The sequence below is a fragment of the Pelecanus crispus genome, chromosome W (assembly GCF_030463565.1).
Source record: "Pelecanus crispus isolate bPelCri1 chromosome W, bPelCri1.pri, whole genome shotgun sequence".
Taxonomy (NCBI): Eukaryota; Metazoa; Chordata; class Aves; order Pelecaniformes; family Pelecanidae; genus Pelecanus; species Pelecanus crispus.
Window position 1 is genome coordinate 13,495,522 of NC_134675.1, and position 19,662 is coordinate 13,515,183.

At 46.8% G+C, this 19,662-nt stretch overlaps 1 protein-coding gene across 1 annotated transcript in view; it reads right to left on the reverse strand.

Annotated features, from left to right (window-relative positions):
• Nucleotides 1-19,662, reverse strand: part of LOC142596499 (E3 ubiquitin-protein ligase RNF38-like) — a 248,589-nt gene that overhangs the window by 59,736 nt on the left and 169,191 nt on the right. Inside the window, exon 3 of the mRNA XM_075725625.1 lies at nt 6,247-6,440. Within this exon, the coding sequence (XP_075581740.1) occupies nt 6,247-6,440 (194 nt within the window). The remainder of the gene's footprint in view (nt 1-6,246; nt 6,441-19,662) is intronic.

Here is a 19,662-nt window from a genome sequence, read left to right on the forward strand (position 1 = left end):
GTGGCCCTTCTTTGACCTCTCTGCAGTATATCTATGTCTGTCTTGTACTGGGGAGCCCAGAACTGGACACGGGACTCCAGTGTCCTGGTTTTGGCTGGGATAGAGTTAATTTTCCTCCTAGTAGCTGGCATAGTGCTGTGTTTTGGATTTAGTAGGAGAAGAATGTTGATAACACACTGATGTTTTAGTTGTTGCTAAGTACTGCTTATGCTAGTCAAGGACTTTTCAGCTTCCCATGCTCTGCCAGGCGCACAAGAAAACTGGGAGGGGGCAGGGCCAGAATAGTTGATGCAAACTGACCAAAGGGTTATTCCATACCATATGACGTCATGTTCAGTATATAAGCTGGGGGGAGTTGGCCAAGGGGAGCGATCGCTGCTCGGGAACTGTCTGGGTATCGGTCAGCGGGTGGTGAGCAATTGCATTGTGCATCATTTGCTTTGTATATTATTATTATTATTATTATCATTATTATATTGCTATTATTATCATTACTATTTTACTTTATTTCAACTATTAAACTGTTCTCATCTCAACCCAGAAGTTTTCTCACTCTTACTCCTCCGATTCTCTCCCCCATCCCATCGGGGCAGGGGGAGTGAGCGAGCGGCTGTGTGGTGCTTAGTTGCTGGCTGGGGCTAAACCATGACATCCAGGCATGGCCTCACCAATGCTGAGTAGAGGGGAAGGATACCTCTGTCAACCTGTGACACTGTGCCACTTGACAATTATTGTTAGCCTAGACAGACTGCCAGCATCCTGCCCTCTGACACCCTGCCCGTTGACCTTGGAAGCATAGACAGGGTCCTGCCCACATTCCATATAAAGTTTGAGTCTCTCAAATCACACTACCATTGGTGGAGCCAAGGGGTGGCATGACTTTCACCCCCATTCAAAAGGCATTTGCATGATTGGCTGTTGCTCCCAGATGACCCAGACACCAAATGTTCCTGGCAGTCCACCAGAGCCATGGCATCACTTATAATCATGTGTTTGCTATTGGTGATCTGGTGAGTCATCGTATGGGTGCGTCATTGTATTGGGTCTGGCTGGGAAGGAGTTAACTTTCCCCATAGCAGCCCTCATTTGTAGCTAGAAAGGTGTTGATAACACACCAGTGTTTTGGCTACTGCCAAGCAATGCTCACACAGCACCAAGGCTATGTCTCCAACCCCAACCCCCCCAAAGGCCAGTAGGCTGGGGGTGGGCAGGACAGCTGTCCCAAACTGACCAAAGAGATATTCCATACCATATGATGTTGTGTCAGTAATAAAAGCTAAAAGAAAGGAGGAGGCGGGGGGGCATTCACTATTAAGGTGTTTGTCTTCCAAAGCAACTGCTATGCATACTGAGGCCCTATTTCCCAGGAAGTGGCTGGACATCGCCTCCTGATGGGAAGTAGAGAATAATTTGCTTGTTTGTTTCCTTTGCTTCTATGCATGGCTTTTGCATTTCTTTATTAAACTGCCTTTATCTCGACTCACAAGTTTTTCATCTGATTTTCTCCCGTCCCTGTCCCGCTGAGGAGGTAAGTGATAGAGCAGCTTGGTGGGCACCTGGTGGCCAGTCAAGGTTAACTCTCCACAGTTGTTGCTCATCTTTCCTATCGCCTCAATAAAGCTTTGTTTTATAACGTGTTGTCAGATTCCATTACTGTTCAGACCACAACCTGCTGGCAACACTCCTAATGCAGCCCAGGTTAGTATTGGTCGTCTTTACCACAAAAGTGCATTGCTGGCTCATGTTCAACTTGGTGTCCACCAGGACCCCCAGGTCCTTTCGTGCCAAGCTGCTTTCCAGCCATTCAGCCCCCAGCATGTACTGGTGCATGGGGTTATTCCTCCCCAGGTGCAGGACTTTGCACTTCCCCTTGTTAAACTAAAAATTCAGCAACCCTTAAAACAAGAATGCAAATTTCAGTAGACCTCCACATATTTACATTACTTGTGTGCTTCACAAAAATTATCTTTAGAGGCTCCTAATGAGTTGCAACTGTGGTAATATTTTTATTTTACAATAGGTAACTGACATTTAAACCAACTGAAGCTAGCACATCTGCTTATTTTGAGTAAGCAATTTAAAGATGGGATTTGACAATGTACTCATGAGGCACACAATTAATAACTTGTCCATAAAAAAAAGTTTGGATGAAGTGACTTACATGGCATTTCTCATAAATTTTGCAGTAGAACAAACTAAGTAGAGACCATCCCACAGTGCCCTGTTTGATTCCACAACATGCCTTCCAATCTCTACAAATAAATAAACAAACCACTGCATGTAGAATCGTTCAAGTTATATGGGTTTTAGTGCTACCCTGGGTACAGGCTCAATGAGCCAAACTGAAAGAAACAGAAAGGGTCTGCAAATACTAGAGCACATCCTTTCCAACACAGCCTGGAACAGAATGCAAGGTTGTCAGCTTTCATCGTTCCTTTTGCTATCATCAAACCACCCTGAAACCTATTGGAAACTCACTACATAACCCTGACATTTCTCAAGCTGCACTCAGTTTCGTTACTGAAGGGGGGGAGAGAAGGAGAAGGATACTACCACAGTTGTTCAGATGCTATTGTGATTGTATCTGTTGTGGTTTAACCCAGCAGGCAGCTAAACACCACACAGCCGTTCACTCACTCTCCCCCTCCCCAGTGGGATGGGGGAGAGAATCAGAAAAAAAAAAGTAAAATTCGTGGGTTGACGGATGGACTATTAGATGCATAAGGAACAGGCTGGATGGCTGTGTCATAAGAGTTATAGTCAATGTCTCAATGTCCAAGTGGAAATCAGTGATGAGTGGTGTTTCTCAAGGGTCTGTACTAGGACCAGTACTATTTAATATCTTCATCACTGAAATAGACAGTGGGATTGAGTGCACCCTCAGCAAGTTTGCAGATGACACCAAGCTGAGTGGTGCGGTTGACATGCCTGAGGGACAGGATGCCATTCAGAGGGACCTGGACAAGAAGTGGGCACATGTGAACCTCATGAGGTTCAACAAGGCCAAGTGCAAGGTCCTGCACATGGGTTGAAGCAATCCCCCAAAACAGTACAGACTGGGGAATGACGGGATTGAGAGCAGCCCTGAGGAGAAGGACTTGGGGGTACTGGTAGGTGAAAAATTGGACATGAGCCAGCAACGTGTGCTTGCAGCCCAGAAAGCCAACCATATCCTGGGCTGCATCAAAAGAAGCATGGCCAGCAGATCGAGGGAGGTGATTCTCCCCTCTACTCCTCTCTCATGGGACCCTACCTGGAGTCCTGTGTCCAGTTCTGGGGCCCCCAGTACAAGAAAGACATGGAACTGTTGGAGCAGGTCCAGAAGAGGGCCACCAAAATGATCCAAGGGCTGGAGCACCTCTGCTATGAAGAAACGCTGAGACAGTTGGGGTTGTCCAGCCTGGAGAAAAGAAGGCTCTGGGGAGACCTGATTTAGGTCTTTCAATATATAAAGGGATTTTATAGGAAAGACGGAGAGACTTTTTGCCAGGGCCTGTAGTGACAGGACAAGGGGCAATGGTTTTAAACTCAAAGGGGGTAGATCTAGATTGGATATAAGGAAGAAATACTTTATGATGAGGGTGGTGAGACACTGGAACAGGTTGCCCAGAGAAGTTGTGGATGCCCCATCATTGGAAGTGTTCAAGGTCAGGTTGGACAGGGCTTTGAGCAACCTGATCTAGTGAAAGATGTCCCTGCCCATGGCAGGGGTGTTGGACTAGATGATCTTTAAAGGTCCTTTCCAATTGAAACCATTCTATCATTCTATGACTCACAACAACCTCAAAGAATCAAGCTCTGATCCATTAGGGCTTATCAGCTCTGATTTAGGATCAGTGCTATAAAACTTAATCAGATTCCTGCAGAACATGTACACAGATGTGTATAAACTGTGCTCCCCCAATGATCCTATTCTGGGAATGTAGATTAGCTCAGGCACACACCAGCAAGAGATGGTAATGGAAGGATGCAAAGAAATGTGGGCAGACTGGTCAGATGACAAGCAAAAATGCTAAATGCATCGCATTCTGAACAGCCCAGTTCAAAACATTTCTAAATAAAAACATCCTTGTGAACTAGATTTATGAGTCACCACTGCACAGAACTGTATAAAGGGCATGCAGCAGTTATTCTGAAAAGAGAAGCTTGAGTTAACAAACCAATTTCTTAGGTCTGACAGCTGTACGAACACCCATACCATGTTCATGCTTTGGACTGAAAGCTTCCAGATATGTGGACTTGAAGAAGAAACAAAACCCAGCATGTTTAAGTCTATTCCTTCTAACACTATGTTATCGTGGTTGACAAATTTTATCTATGAAGTCAGAGGAGAAAGAATTATGTTTTTTCAATCTCACCTAACATTTTACAGTCATGAAAATGCAGATACTTCCATTTTAGTAGAAATCAAGCTATAGTGTTTCTGCGATGTAAACAGAGGTCAGTGAGCTTTAAACTTTTATTAGATGACTTGGACACATTTCTGAGACATTGCAGAGATGGGGGGAGGGGAATTGAAAGCTTTTGCTTTGGATAATTAAATAGAAGAGTAAAAGTCATCTTTATTTTTATGCTTTCCTATACACTCTTATCCAGACAAAGTTGTTCAACATAGCCATCTATGGTTCAACATAGCCATCTAAAACTCTATTCTTCCATGACTAAGGAAGCTTATTCCAATAGCTCTGCCTCAGAGAGTCTTATGAGCTACACACTAAAAAACAGAACAAAAATGTAATCTTTATAATATGCAAACCAACCACCTCAGCAACCACATGATGCTATGGTATCCTCCAGTCAGGTCTTCCTCACCTTTGCTGTTTGCAAGACAAGGACTGAGTTGCGAGTGCAGTGAACATATATAACACTACATATGGAACTTAATTGCTTTTAATAGCACCCTGACAATAAATAGGTTTTTATTCCTGTATTGTGTTTACATGGCAAGGTTTTGGTAGCAGAGGGGCTGCAAACGTGGCTTCTGTGAGAAGATGCCAGAAGCTTCCCCCATATTGGACAGAGCCAGTTCTAGCCAGCTCCAAGGCTGGCCAAAGCTGAGCCAATCAGTAACATTGGTAGCGCCTCTGTGATAACATATTTAAGAAAGGGTAAAAAATGCTGTGCAACAGCAGCTGGGAGACAGGAGTGAGAATATGTGAGAGAAACTCTGAAGACAACCAAGGTCAGTGAAGAAGGAGGGGGAGGAGGTGCTCCAGACACTGAAGCAGAGATTCCCTTGCAGCCTGCGGTGAGGACCATGGTGATGACACAGGTTGTCCCCCTTCAGCCCATGGAGGTCCACGGTGGAGCAGATATCCACCCTGAAGCCCGTGGAGGACCCTACGACACAGCAGGTGGATGTGCCCTGAAGGAAGCTGCAGCCCATAGAGAGCTCACACACGAGCAAGTTCCTGGCAGGACCTGTGACCCCCATGGAGAGGAGATCATGAAGAACTGCAGTCCATGGAAAGGACCCACATTGGAGAAGTTCATGAAGGGCTGTCTCCTGTGGGAGGGACCCCATGCTGGAGCAGGGGAAGAGAGCAAGGAGGAATGAGTATCAGACACAAAGCATTATGAATTGACCACAACCCCCATTCCGCATATGCCTGTTCTGCTAGGGGGGAGGAGGTAGAAGAGTCAGAAGTGAAGTTGAGCCTGGGAAGAAGGGAGAGGTGGGGGGATGGTATTTTCAGATATGTTCTTATTTCTCATTATCCTACTCTGTTTAACTGGCAACAAATTAAATTAATTTCCACAAGCTGAGTTTGTTTTGCCCGTGACTGTAATTGCTGAGTGATGTCCCTGTCCTCATCTTGACCCATGAGCTTTCAGTCATATTTTTCTCCCCCTGTCCTACTGAGGAGGTGGAGTGATAGAGTGGCTTGGTGGGCACCTGGCAGCTAGCCAAGGTCAACCCACCACAATTCCCTCCTTCCCATTTTTTTAAATGCTTAGTTCTCTCAGAATGAGAGAAAGAAGCCAGCTCATAACAAAAAATGTTAATAAGCATTCTCTTCTCCAGATTCTCTCTAGTCTTACAAATTATTGGAAGATGCAAGAACTTAAATTACTTTCAAAACAGAGTTTTCTGTTGCACTTATAATTTAGTCAAAAAAAGTCAAAAGAAGCATTAGAATATTTATTGTATAATAAATACTATTCAGCATTGCCTGAAATAGGCTTCCCCTGAGTTGACAATAGAGAGAAAAAGAAACTGGTCCCTAACCTAAATAGCTTGCTTACCTCCTCCTACTTCGTGCAGGTGTGCTGCAGCGTTCCCCGGAGAAGTGATGTTGGTTGGACCGAGTCAAAGGAGGCTGCCTATTTGATGCCATCTCCCATGGTCGTATTGGCGGTGATGCAGTTGGTGATGCCACTGTATAGTCAAAGACTGAATGAGAAAGGCGTTGCCTCTTGGGACTTGAACTATCTTCACTCTGTGCCAATGTAGACAAAAAGAACCTCAACTGAGCGATTTGTTTCCCATATTGAAACTCCAATATTATTTACTTATTAGAGAGGGAGACTTAACAGACTAGATCAAAACACCATAAAGTTAAACAACTACAATCAGTTGTAGAACCTACTGCCTTCATAATGCAAACACTTCATTGCCCACCTGAGCATTTTTAGTAAAGCATATTTTAACAACATTGTCGTGGTTTAGCCCCAGCCAGCAACTAAGCACCACGCAGCCGCTCGCTCACTCCCCCTACCCCGATGGGATGGGGGACAGAATCGGAAGACTAAGAGTGAGAAACACGCCTAGGTTGAGATAAGAACAGTTTAATAATTGAAATAAAGTAAAATAGTAATGATAAAAATAATATAATAATGATAATAATAATAATACCAAAAGCAAGTGATGCACAATGCAATTCCTCACCACCCACCGACTGACACCCAGACAGTTCCCGAGCAGCAATCGCTGCTCCCCGGCCAACCCCCCCCGCCCAGTTTACATACTGAGCATGACGTCATATGGTATGGAATAGCCCTTTGGGCAGTTTGGATCAACTATTCTGGCTGTGCCCCCTCCCAGTTTCTTGTGTACCTGGCAGAGCATGGGAAGCTGAAAAGTTCTTGACTAGTGTAAGCACTACTTAGCAACAGCTAAAACATCAGTGTGTTATCAACATTCTTCTCATCCTAAATCCAAAACACAGCACTATGCCAGCTACTAGGAAGAAAATTAACTCTATCCCAGCCAAAACCAGGACAAACATCAAGATATTTTAAATACTAATGCTAAGGCAACCACAGAAGTTATATCAGAAAAAGGAGTAAACATTTACTTCAGGAGAAAGAGGTAGATCCTATTTTGTTATAATATTCAACACAGGCACTATCCCCCCGATACATATTTAGGATATAAACACATAAATGAGTGATCCAAAGACCTTTTTGGAAAAGATAAGCACAGATTGCACACCAGTGGGATCCATATTTGCCAGTAAAAAGATGCTATATAGAGCTCTAGTTCAGCATATGCACTCCATTTCTACCATGTGCATGCTTACATAGCTGAAAAAACATGTTAAAATATCTGGAGTACAAATCAGCTCTGCTATCCCAGCACACAAGTGCCTCATCTTTTAACTTGTTAGTGCAGTAATAGTAATTAACAGGTAAAGACAGTGTGATCAAAAACAACCACCATGAAAAAATTGAAGTTCTACTGGGACTAGGTATCTCATAGAGTTGTCAGTATTAGTGATATGAAAACCATTCACCTCCAAGTTTACATTTGGTCCTGAACAGAAATAGTTACCTCTCCTTTTCACTGCTTGTCCCTGCTTAAAATGGTTAGCTAGACCTCTCTTCTTCTTCACCATAATAATTTCAGTTAAGAGATATGATGTGATGAGTTTAAGAAACCAAATATTTGCAGTCATTTGCAGATGACCAATACAGAGAAAACTGAGCTTCTCTACAATAACTGTCTTCCTGAACTGCCCCCTCTAACCCTGTTAGAAGCCTTTTGCTTCACATAGATTTAAAGACTATCATGTTTTAAAGCCTCTCTACGCTTATTCATTCCTCACAATTTTCCTCAGTCTACCAAATATACTTTTTCTTCCTATTTTATTGGCCCTCTTATGGTTTTTAGCTTTAAAGGAGTTTGATTTCCACTTTCTGAACAATATTGGTTTAGCAGAATATTTCATAGAATCATGGAACAGCCAAGGTTGGAAGGGACCTCAAATGATCATCTGGTCCAACCTTTCATGGGAAAGGGAGCCTAGATGAGATTATCTAGCACCCTATCCAATCACATCTTGAAAACCTCCTGTGATGGGGGACTCTGCCACATCCTTGGGGATTGTTTCAGTGACTGATTATTCTCACTGTAAAAAATTTTTTTCCTAAATCGAGATGAAACCTCTCCCGGTATAACTTGTCCCTTGTCTTCTCCATGTGGCTCCTTGTGAAAAGAGAGCCTCCATCCTCTTTGTAGCCACCCTTTAAGTACTAGAATACTGTGATGACATTCCCCTTGAGCCTTCTCTTCTCCAGGGAGAAAAGACCAACTCCTTCAGTCTCTCCTCATAGGGCAGGTTCTCTAGCCTTCGTGGCCCTCCTTTGGACCTACTACAATCTCTCCATGTCTTTCTTGAATTGTGAGAACCAGAACTGGACACAGTACTCCAGGTGAGGCCTGACAAGCGCTGAATAGAGTGAGATGATCACATCTCTATCTCTGTTAGTAATGCTAGTAATAAATACGATTTTCCTTTGTTGCTGCTGCAGCACACTGCTGACTCATGTTAAGCTTCTTGCCCACCAGGTCCCTTTCAGCAAGGCTGCTCCCCAGCCACACAGTTCCTAGCCTGTACCGGTGTCGTGGTTTAACCCCAGCCAGCAACTGAGCACCACACAGCCACTCATTCACTACCCCTACGCAGTGGGATAGGGGAGACAATTGGAAGGGTAAAAGTGCGAAAACTCATGGGTTGAGATAAAGACAGTTTAATAGGTAAAGCAAAAGCCACGCACACAAGCAAAGCAAAACAAGGAATTCATTCACTAGTTCCCATCAGCAGGCAGATGTTCAGCCACCTCCAGGAAGCAGGGCTCCATCATAAGTAACAGTTACTTGGAAAGACAAATGCCATCACTCCAAATGTCCTCCCCTTCCTTCTTCTTCCCCCAGCTTTATATGCTGAGCATGATGTCATATGGTATGGAATACCCCTTTGGTCAGTTGGGGTCTGCTGTCCCAGCTACGTCCCCTCCCAACTTCTTGTGCATCCCCAGCCTACTTGCTGGCGGGGCAGTGTGAGAAGCAGAAAAGGCCTTGACTCTGTGTAAGCACTGCTCAGCAATAACTAAAAGATCCTTGTATTATCAACACTGTTTTCAGCACAAATCCAAAATATAGCCTCATACTAACTTTTATGAAGAAAATTAACTCTATCCCAGCCAAAATAACATAACCAGGCTCTTTGGTTATGTCGTCCCAGGTGCAGGACCTTGAACTTGTCTTTGCTAAACTTCATACTGCTCTTGCTAGCCCACTCTTCCAACCTGTCCAGGTCTCACTGTAAGATATCTCTCCCTTCTGACGTGTCCACCTGACCACCCACTTTGGTGTAATCAGCAAACTTGGTGAGGATGCTTTCAATCCCATCATCCAGATCATTTATGAAGAGGACAAGGAAAAGGCTGAGGTACTTAACGCCTTCTTTGCCTCTGTGTTTAAAAGCCAGACCACTCATCCCCAGGGTACTCAGGCCCCTGAGCTAGAGGATAGGGATGGGGACAAGAATGGAGCCCTCATAGTCCAGGAGGAAGCAGTTAATGACCTGCTATGCCACCTGGATGCTCACAAATCTATGGGGCCACATGGGATCCACCCAAGAGTACTGAGGGAGCTGGCGGAGGAGCTTTCCAATCCACTTTCCATCATCTGTCAGCAGTTCTTGTTAACAGGGGAGGACCCTGATGACTGGAGGCTTGACAACGTGATGCCCATCTACAAGAAGGGCCGGAAGGAGGACCCGGGAAACTACAGGCCTGTCAGCCTGACCTCAGTGCCGGGAAGGATTATGGAGAGGTTCATCTTGAGTGCGCTCAGCAGGCACGTGCAGGTCAACCAGGGGATCAGGCCCAGACAGCATGGGTTCATGAAAGGCAGGTCCTGCTTGACTAACCTGATCTCCTTTTATGACCTGGTGACCCACCTAGTGGACAAGGGAAAGGCTGTGGATGTCATTTACCTGGACTTTAGCAAAGCTTTTGACACCGTCTCCCACAATATTCTCCTTGGGAAGCTGGCAGCTCATGGCTTGGACGGGCGTAGTCTTCGCTGGGTAAAAAACGGGTTGGGTGGCCGAGCCCAGAGAGTAGTTGTAAATGGAGTTAAGTCCAGTTGGCAGCCGGTCACGAGCGGTGTTCCCCAGGGCTCCGTTTTGGGGCCAGCCTTGTTTAATACCTTTATCAATGATCTGGATGAGGGGATTGAGTGCGCCCTCAGTAAGTTTGCAGACGACACCAAACTGGGTGGGAGTGTCGATCTGCTGGAGGGTAGGATGGCCCTGCAGAGGGACCTGGACAGGCTGGATCGATGGGCCGAGGCCAACTGTATGAGGTTTAACAAGGCTAAGTGTCAGGTCCTGCACTTGGGTCACAACAACCCCATGCAACACTACAGGCTTGGGGAAGAGTGGCTGGAAATCTGCCTGGCTGAAAAGGACCTGGGGGTGTTGGTCGACAGCCGGCTGAACATGAGCCAGCAGTGTGCCCAGGTGGCCAAGAAGGCCAACAGCATCCTGGCCTGTATCAGGAATAGTGTGGCCAGCAGGAGCAGGGAGGTGATTGTCCCCCTGTACTCGGCGCTGGTAAGGCCGCGCCTGGAATACTGTGTCCAGTTTTGGCCCCTCAATACAAAAAAGACATTGAGGTGCTGGAGCGTGTTCAGAGAAGGGCAACAAGGCTGGTGAAGGGTCTAGAGCACAGGTCTTATGAGGAGCGGCTGAGGGAACTGGGATTGTTTAGCCTGGAGAAGAGGAGGCTGAGGTGAGACCTTATCGCTCTCTACAACTACCTGAAAGGAGGTTGTAGCGAGGTGGGTGTTGGTCTCTTCTCCCAAGTAGTTAGCGATAGGACGAGAGGAAATGGGCTTAAGCTGTGCCAGGGGAGGTTTAGGTTGGAAATTAGGAAAAATTTCTTTACGGAAAGGGTGGTCAGGAATTGGAATGGGCTGCCCAGAGAGGTGGTGGAGTCACCATCCCTCTAAGTGTTCAAAAAACGGGTAGATGTGGCACTTCAGGACATGGTTTAGTCCAGTCTACCCTTGATTGGTTTAGAGTGGACTTGGTATTGTTAGGTTAATGGTTGGACTGGATGATCTTAAAGGTCTTCTCCAACCTAAAGGATTCTATGATTCTATGATTCTATGATTCTATGTTGAACAGCATGAGGCCCAGTATTGATCCCTGGGGGACCTCACTTGTGACAAGCTGCCAGCCTGAGTAAAAACCATTGATAACCACCCTCTGAGAGCAGCCTGTTTGCCAGTTTCCTACCCATCTTGCAGACCACCCATCCGGTCTGTATCTTGCCAGTTTGTCCACGAGAAGGCTCTGGGAAACAGTGTCGAAGACTTTGCTCAAGTCCAGGTAAACAACATCCAATGCTCTGCTCTCCTTATGACAACAGAAGACACTGAGGCAAAGGGCTCTGGAGCGGAGGATCATGCCCAGGGACCCTTCCTAAGTCGTCAAAAACTGTGGAGGCAAAAGCACAGGGAGAGAGAGGGCACCCCAGCCCCCCCCCCAGAGCAGGAAAGAGTGAGCTACTGACAAGCAGCAGGTCTGACTCAGCGTGGGCGGGGAGAGGAGTGATGGTGGCCAAACCACCTCACATACAAAAGCAGCCCCTAGGGAGCGCAAGCGACCAGGAGCGGGGCAAACAGGGCGTGGCATGTCAGAAGGGTGTGGCGCATCAGAAGGGCATGGCGCAGCAGTTTGCGGAGCAGTTCGTGAAGGCGGGGTGTGCAGGGAAGGCGAAGTCTCTCTGCCAGCTCAAGAGGTAAGTTCAGAAAGTTCAGCTGGTGAGAGGGAGCTTAGGCATGGCCATGGTATCCACCTGGCGGAAGGCTGTATCCTCCGCACTAGCCAGAAAGGATGTATCTACCCAGACTGAGCTCCCAGGGAAACACACAGCCGTCCAGGTCTCCGGCTGCAGGGAGTGCCACCAGCTTGCTCTGGGAACAGATGGCAGTAGAGGGAAACAGCTGTGTACGCTGTGACCAGGTGGACTATCTACTCGGCCTAGTAGCAGAGCTAAGAGAGGAAGTAGACAGGCTACAGAGCATCAGGGAGTGTGAGCAAGAGATAGACTGGTGGAACCATGCTCTGACCTCCACGTGGGTGGTGATGAAGTTGCACTACGTAGCCCAAGGGTGATTAAAAGAGACTTCAGGGCCTTGGGACACTTAGTGAGGGAATCTGGGGCACAGGTTATTTTTTCCTCCCTCCTTCCAGTTGTGCAAGGTGACACTGGAAGGAACAGGCAGATCCAATCTCTTAATACATGGCTCCGTGGCTGGTGCCACCGTCACAACTTTGGGTTTTTTGACAATGGGACGGGGTGCTAGCCTCAACCTGTTGCCCAGAGGCGTGCTGGGAACACCGCAGCACAGTCGAAGTCTTGCGGAGATGAGCTCAGGGCTCCTGAGGTACTAGGAGCTAACAAGGAAACCTCCGTGAAACACCCCAAGGGAAACAAAGGGTGTTCCACTAAGAAGGTGACAAGGCCAACAGCCCAGATGAAATGCCTCTACACGAACGCACGCAGCATGGGGAACAAACAGGAGGAGTTGGAAGCTGCTGTGCTACTAGAAAGCTACGACCTCATTGCCATAACTGAAACCTGGTGGGACAAATCCCACAACTGGAATGTGGCTATCGATGGCTACAGGCTGTTCAGAAGGGACAGGCGAGGAAGGAGGGGCGGAGGCGTTGCCCTCTACATAAAGAAATGGATACAGTGTGAAGAGCTGTCCCTGAAGAATAGCCACAAGCAGGTCGAAAGCTTATGGATAAGAATTACAGACAGAGGTTACAAAGGGAACCTTGTGGTTCTTGCCTACTACAGGCCACCTGATCAAGAGGAGCCTACTGACGAAGCCTTCTTCCTCCAGCTCCGGGATGCTTTGTGCTTGCAGACTCTCGTTCTGCTGGGGGACTTCAACCACCCCGACATTTGCTGGAAAAGCAACACGGTGAGCTGTAAGCAATCCAGGAGATTCCTGGAATGCATAGACCACAACTTCCTAAGACAGGTAATAGACACCCCTACCCGACAGGATGCGATACTGGATCTGATGGTCACCAATGCAAGTGAGCTCATCGGTGATGTCAAGACTGAAGGCAGCCTGGGCTGCAGTGATCACGCGCTGGTGGAGTTCATGCTCCTGAGGGACATGGGAAAAGCGAGGAATACAGTCAGGACCCTAAATTTTAGGAAAGCAAACTTCCAGCTCTTCAAGGAGTTAGTCAGAAGGACCCCCTGGGAAACGGTCCTCAGGGACAGGGGAACAGAACAGAGCTGGCAGATCTTTAAGGACACCTTCCATAGAGCACAAGAGCTCTCAGTCCCCAAGTGTAAAAAATCAGGCAAGGAAGGGAAGAGACCAGCATGGCTGAGTCGAGACCTGCTGGTCAAGCTAAAGAGCAAGAGGGAACTGCACAGGCAGTGGAAGCAGGAACAGGTGTCCTGGGGGGAATACAGGGAAACGGCCTGGTTGTGTAGGGAGGGGGTCAGGAAGGCCAAGGTGCAGCTGGAGCTGAATTTGGCAAGGGATGTAAAGAATAACAAGAAGGGCTTCTAGAGGTATGTCAACCAGAAAAGGAAGGTTAAAGAAAGCGTACCCCGCCCTGATGAACGAGAATGGCGACCTAGTATCAACGGACGAGGAGAAGGCGGAGGTAGTCAACAACTTCTTTGCCTCAGTCTGCACCGGCAACCTCTCTCCTCACCCCTCCTGAGTTGATGGACTGCAAGATGGGGACCAGGGGGGTAAAGCCCCTCCCACTGTAAGGGAAGATCAGGTTCGAGACCACCTGAGGAACCTCAATGTACACAAGTCTATGGGACCTGATGAGATGCACCCCAGAGTCCTGAGGGAATTGGCTCATGTAGTTGCCAAGCCACTCTCCATGATATTTGAAAAGTCATGGCAGTCAGGTGAAGTCCCTGCTGACTGGAAGAAGGGGAATGTTGTGCCCACTTTTAAAAAGGGAAGAAAGGAGGACCCTGGGAACTACCGACCTGTCAGCCTCACCTCTGTGCCTGGGAAGATCATGGAGCAGATCCTCCTAGAAGCTATGCTCAAGCACATGGAGGACAGGGAGGTGATGCTAGACAGCCAGCCAGCACGGCTTCACCAAGGCCAAGTCCTGCCTGACCAACCTAGTGGCTTTCTATGAAGGAGTGGCTGCATCAGTGGACAAGGGAAAAGCAATGGATGTCATCTGCTTGGATTCCTGTAAAGCCTTCGACACAGTCCCCCACAGCATCCTTCTCTCTAAATTGGAGAGATATGGGTTTGATGGGTGGACTGTTGGGTGGATAAGGAATTGGCTGGATGGTCGCATCCAGAGGGTAGTGGTCAACGGCTCGAAATCCAGACGGAGACCAGCGACAAGTGGAGTCCCTCAGGGGTCCGTACTGGGAGCAGTGCTGTTTAATAACTTCATCAATGACATAGACAGTGGGATCGAGTGCACCCTCAGCAAGTTTGCAGACGACACCAAGCTGAGTGGTGCCGTTGACACACAAGGAGGACAAGATGTTATCCAGAGGGACCTGGACAAGCTGGAGAGGTGGGCCTGTGTGAACCTCATGAGGTTCAACAAGGCCAAGTGCAAGGTCCTGCACATGGGTCGGGGCAGCCCCCGATATCAATACAGGTTGGGGGATAAAGAGATTGAGAGCAGCCCTGCGGAGAAGGACTTGGGGGTACTGGTAGATGAAAAGCTGGACATGAGCCGGCAATGTGCACTTGCAGCACAGAAAGCCAACCGTATCCTGGGCTGCATCAAAAGAAGCGTGGCCAGCAGGTCGAGGGAGGTGATTCTGCCTCTCTACTCTGCTCTGGTAAGACCCCACCTGGAGTACTGCGTCCAGCTCTGGGGCCCTCAGCACAAGAAGGACGTGGACATGCTGGAGCGGGTCCAGAAGAGGGCCACCAAAATGATCCGAGGGCTGGAGCACCTCTCCTATGAGGCCAGGCTGAGAGAGTTGGAGTTGTTCAGCCTGGAGAAGAGAAGGCTGCGAGGAGACCTTATTGAGGCCTTCCAGTACTTAAAGGGGGCCTATAGGAAGGATGGGGACAATCTTTTTAGTAAGGCCTGTTGTGACAGGACAAGGAATAATGGATTTAAACTAAAGGAGGGTATATTTAGACTGGATATAAGGAAGAAATTTTTTACAATGAGGGTGGTGAAGCACTGGAAGAGGTTGCCCAGAGAGGTAGTGGAGGCCCCATCCCTGGAAACATTCAAGGTCAGGTTGGATGGGGCTCTGAGCAACCTGATCTAGTTAAAGCTGTCCCTGCTCACTGCAGGGGGGTTGGGCTAGATGACCTCTAAAGGTCCCTTCCAACCCAAAGCATTCTATGATTCTAAATTAATTTTCCCCAAGTCAAATACATTTTGCCAGTGATGGTAATCATTAAGTGATCTCCCTGTCTTTATCACAACCCACTAGCTTTTTCTTCTAATTTTCTCCCCACTTTTCTGTTGAAGATGTGGAGTGAGAGCGCAGCTGGGTGGGCGTCTGGTCGCAGTCCAAGGTTAACCCACCACAGAAACTAACAAGGCACTACTGACAGAAATGTTTTTTATGTATATTAAGCTTATTTTTTAATGTGTCAGATTCAACTAACCTTTGGAAGAACTATCTATGCCTATTAAAGGAAAGTATATCGTGCCGGATCCAACAGCCTGAGAGGCAAGGTTGCTGCAACTCCATGCACCAAGTACAACCAGTACTGAGGCTACAAATTTACTCCCAGTAGGCACGTACACACACACACACAGAGCACATGTATACACCACATATGTACAAGGCCAGCCACACAGATCACAGACAGACATTCAGAGTACTTCCATGAACACAGACAGCACCAGTGGCCGCATCCTGCTCCCCTCTCTGGCTGAGCAAGATAGAGGTTCACTAGTGAGAGAAAATATACATATGTACAAAGTGAAGCCCCTCCAGCAGTTTACCTCAGACACTCAGTCTGCCCAGTAGCTGGCCCCTGGATCCCAGTCTCCCCAGTTGCTGGCACCTGAACATACAAGCCCCCAAAGCTGCAACCCCACTCCAGTTGCTGGTATAGACTGTCTCACACACATGCATGCGCACACACACATGCACAGCATTGGCCATGAAACCCCTGGCCCCCCATAGCCGCCCCCCCACCCCCCATGCTCTCTGCCTTACAAACACACAGGTGCTCTCACACCCAGAGCTGGCCCTTAGAGACCTGGACCCCAGGTCACTTCCACCTACTCAACAGCGAGTCCAGCTTGATCTTCACTAACAGTCATACACTCGCACACCTACACTTGCTGGCACCACAGACTCCCATACACACACATGCACATAGAATAAAGAACCCCTTACCAGAAAATAGTTGAAGGCAGAGCTTAATAAAGAGACAGGACAGATGGAGCTGATCAGGTACAGGGCATGGCCAGGCAAGTATACTGAACAAGAGCTGTTTATATGCAACTGGCCCTTTTTATCCCCTGTATCCCATTATTTTCTCATGCTTGTTCCTCTCCAAATCACTTAAATCCATTCCTTTTCCTGCCTTTGGTTCCTCCCCTAAACATCCCATAATAAATCCTGTGCAATCCCAAAATGCTCTTCCCCTGCATCCCATAATGTGTCCAATACCCCTAGGCAGTAACACACACATATACACCAGTCCAAAGCGTGCTCTGGTGTTGACCATCTTGATGGGTTTCACACCTGGACAACGGAGCTCATGACTTACCTGGGACAGCCCTGAGAATGGTCTGGACAGGGTGTACATTTCTTTGAGTCTGGAATTTGGGTTCCCCACCTGCCATTGTGCTCCTGCGCTCCTCTGGGCTTGTCAAGGTTGGCCTTTGATGGGCTGATGGCTGTCCTGTAATGGGCTTGGCAGGGTATTTTTTGGGGTCTTCCACCCGCCACTGTGTGCCTGCACTCCTTTGTGGGTGTGTTGATGAGTTTTATCACACAAGCAAACAATAACCTTTATAGTTTTATGACCTATGCTCTTATCAGGTAAGAAGTGCAATAGAATATGATACCTGTTACAACAGTGACTGCTCCCAAAATATAAAGAACACTTAAGCCACACTAACATTCAGCAAGTTTTCTGGGACTAGTGCTACTCCTAACAACCATTCTGTGGTATGATTTTCTCCTGCTCAATAAGCAACAAGAACCAAGTGTTCTCTGCAGCTACCTGACCTTTAGATTTTTTTGCTTTTAAGAGAAAAAAAAAAGTTAAAATATTAATTCAAGAAAAATCAAAGACTAAACAGAAACAAAATATTTCCAGCTTAAAGGCAACAGCTTTAAAATTAAGGAATAATATTTTTACTAGTGTCCTGGTTTTGGCTGGGATAGAGTTAATTTTCCTCCTAGTAGCTGACATAGTGCTGTGTTTTGGATTTAGGATGAGAATAATGCTGATAACACACTGATGTTTTAGTTGTTGCTAAGTACTGCTTACACTAGTCAAGGGCTTTTCATCTTCCCATGCTCTGCCAGGTGCACAAGAAGCTGGGAGGGAGCACAGCCAGGACAGCTGACCCAAACTGACCAAAGGGGTATTCCATACCATATGACATCATGCTGTCTGGGGGGAGTTGGCCAGGTGGCAGCAGTTGCTGGCTGGGCATCAGTTGGCGGGTGGTGAGCGGTTGCATCACTTGTTTTTTTTCCCGGGTTTTGTTTCTGTCTCTCATTCTCATTTTCATTACAATTTTTATTACTATTATTATTATTATTATATTTCAGTTATTAAACTGTTCTTATCTCAACCCACGAGTTTTCTTACTTTTGCCCTTCCGATTCTCTCCCCCATCCCACCGGGGCAGGGAGGGTGAGCGAGTGGCTGTGTGGTGTTTGGTTGCTGACAGGGGCTAAACCATGACAACTAGTAAGAGATGAAACTTATATCACAACATGAAGTCTCACTTCATGTTATGTCCTATGAAAACTCAGCACATCAGGATGTCAAAGGGGAAAGAAAAGTACACCCAACCAACATAGCACACCTTTTTTCAAGTATATTTCATATGGATTATAGTTTAATTGAAACTTACTACTGAAACAATGGTTTGTTACTGTATTGGGTGTACATGGCAAGGTTTTGGTAGTGGAGGGCCTGCATGGTTGGCCTCTGTGAGAAGAGGTAAGGGGCTGCCCCCATGCCAGACAGAGCTGGTTCCAGCCAGCTGCAAAATGGACCCACCAAAGCTGAGCCAATCAGCAAAGCTGGTGGTGTCTCTGTGAAAACATATTTAAGAAAGGGCAAAAATACCAGATGGGCAGCAAGGAAAAAAAGTGTGAGAAACAACAGTGCAAACACGAAGGTCCCCTGCAGCCCATGGAAGAGACCACAGTGGAGCAGGTATTTCCCTAGAGCCTGTGGAGAGGACCACATTGGAGCAGATATCCACAACTGCAGCCTGTGGAGGACCCCATGGCAGAGCAGGTGGATATTACCTGAAGGAAATGCAGCCCACTGAGAGACTATGCTGCAGCAGGAAAAGTTTGAGAAGAGTGGCAGAGAGGAATTGTTATGTACTGACCATAACACACACACACCGCCCCCCATTTCCCATCCCCCCCTGTGCTGCTTGGAGGCAGTGGGGAAGCAGAGGGGAGGTAGAAGAATCAGGAATGAAGGAGTGAAGTTGAGCCTTGGGGAAAAAAAAAAGGGGGGGGGGTGTTTTAATTTTTGGTCTTTGTTTCTCACCATTCAAATCTCTTAATTGGCAAGAAATTAAAATAATTTTCCCCAAGTCAAGCCTGTTTTGCCCATGATCATAATTGGTAAATGATCTCCCTGTCTTTATCTTGACCCACGAGATTTTTCATCCTGTTTTCTCTCCCTGTCTTGATGAGGGGGAAAAGTGAGAGAGCAGCTGGGTGGGCATCTGGCCAAGGTCAACCCACCACAGTTACACTTCTGAACATGCTTCAATAGTCACTATTACATAGTTTACATAAATGCTGTTCTCCTTTGCATAAAGTGAGAGTTATAACATGATAATTTAGACCTCATATTTTCACCAAGTCAGTGTACCTTGAGATATGCCTGTTTTCCAGTTAAATTATAAGGATTACACACAGAAACTAATCATATTAAAAAAAAAAAAAACCCACAAAAAAACCCCCAGACCAAACAACAACATAGAATAGAGTTATTACCAAAACCAATTAAGACTGATATCTAAAATACATCTTCACTCCATTCCTCCACATATTATCTACATATCTAAGAAGATTAAATGTGTCCTGATGCCAACAGATGTTTCTATTCTACCAAGACCTGTGAATGATCAAAGGTGGAAAAATGAGGGAAATAAGCTTCAAGAATAAAATTAAACTTGGAGGATGCAAAGTAGCCAAGACTTGTGA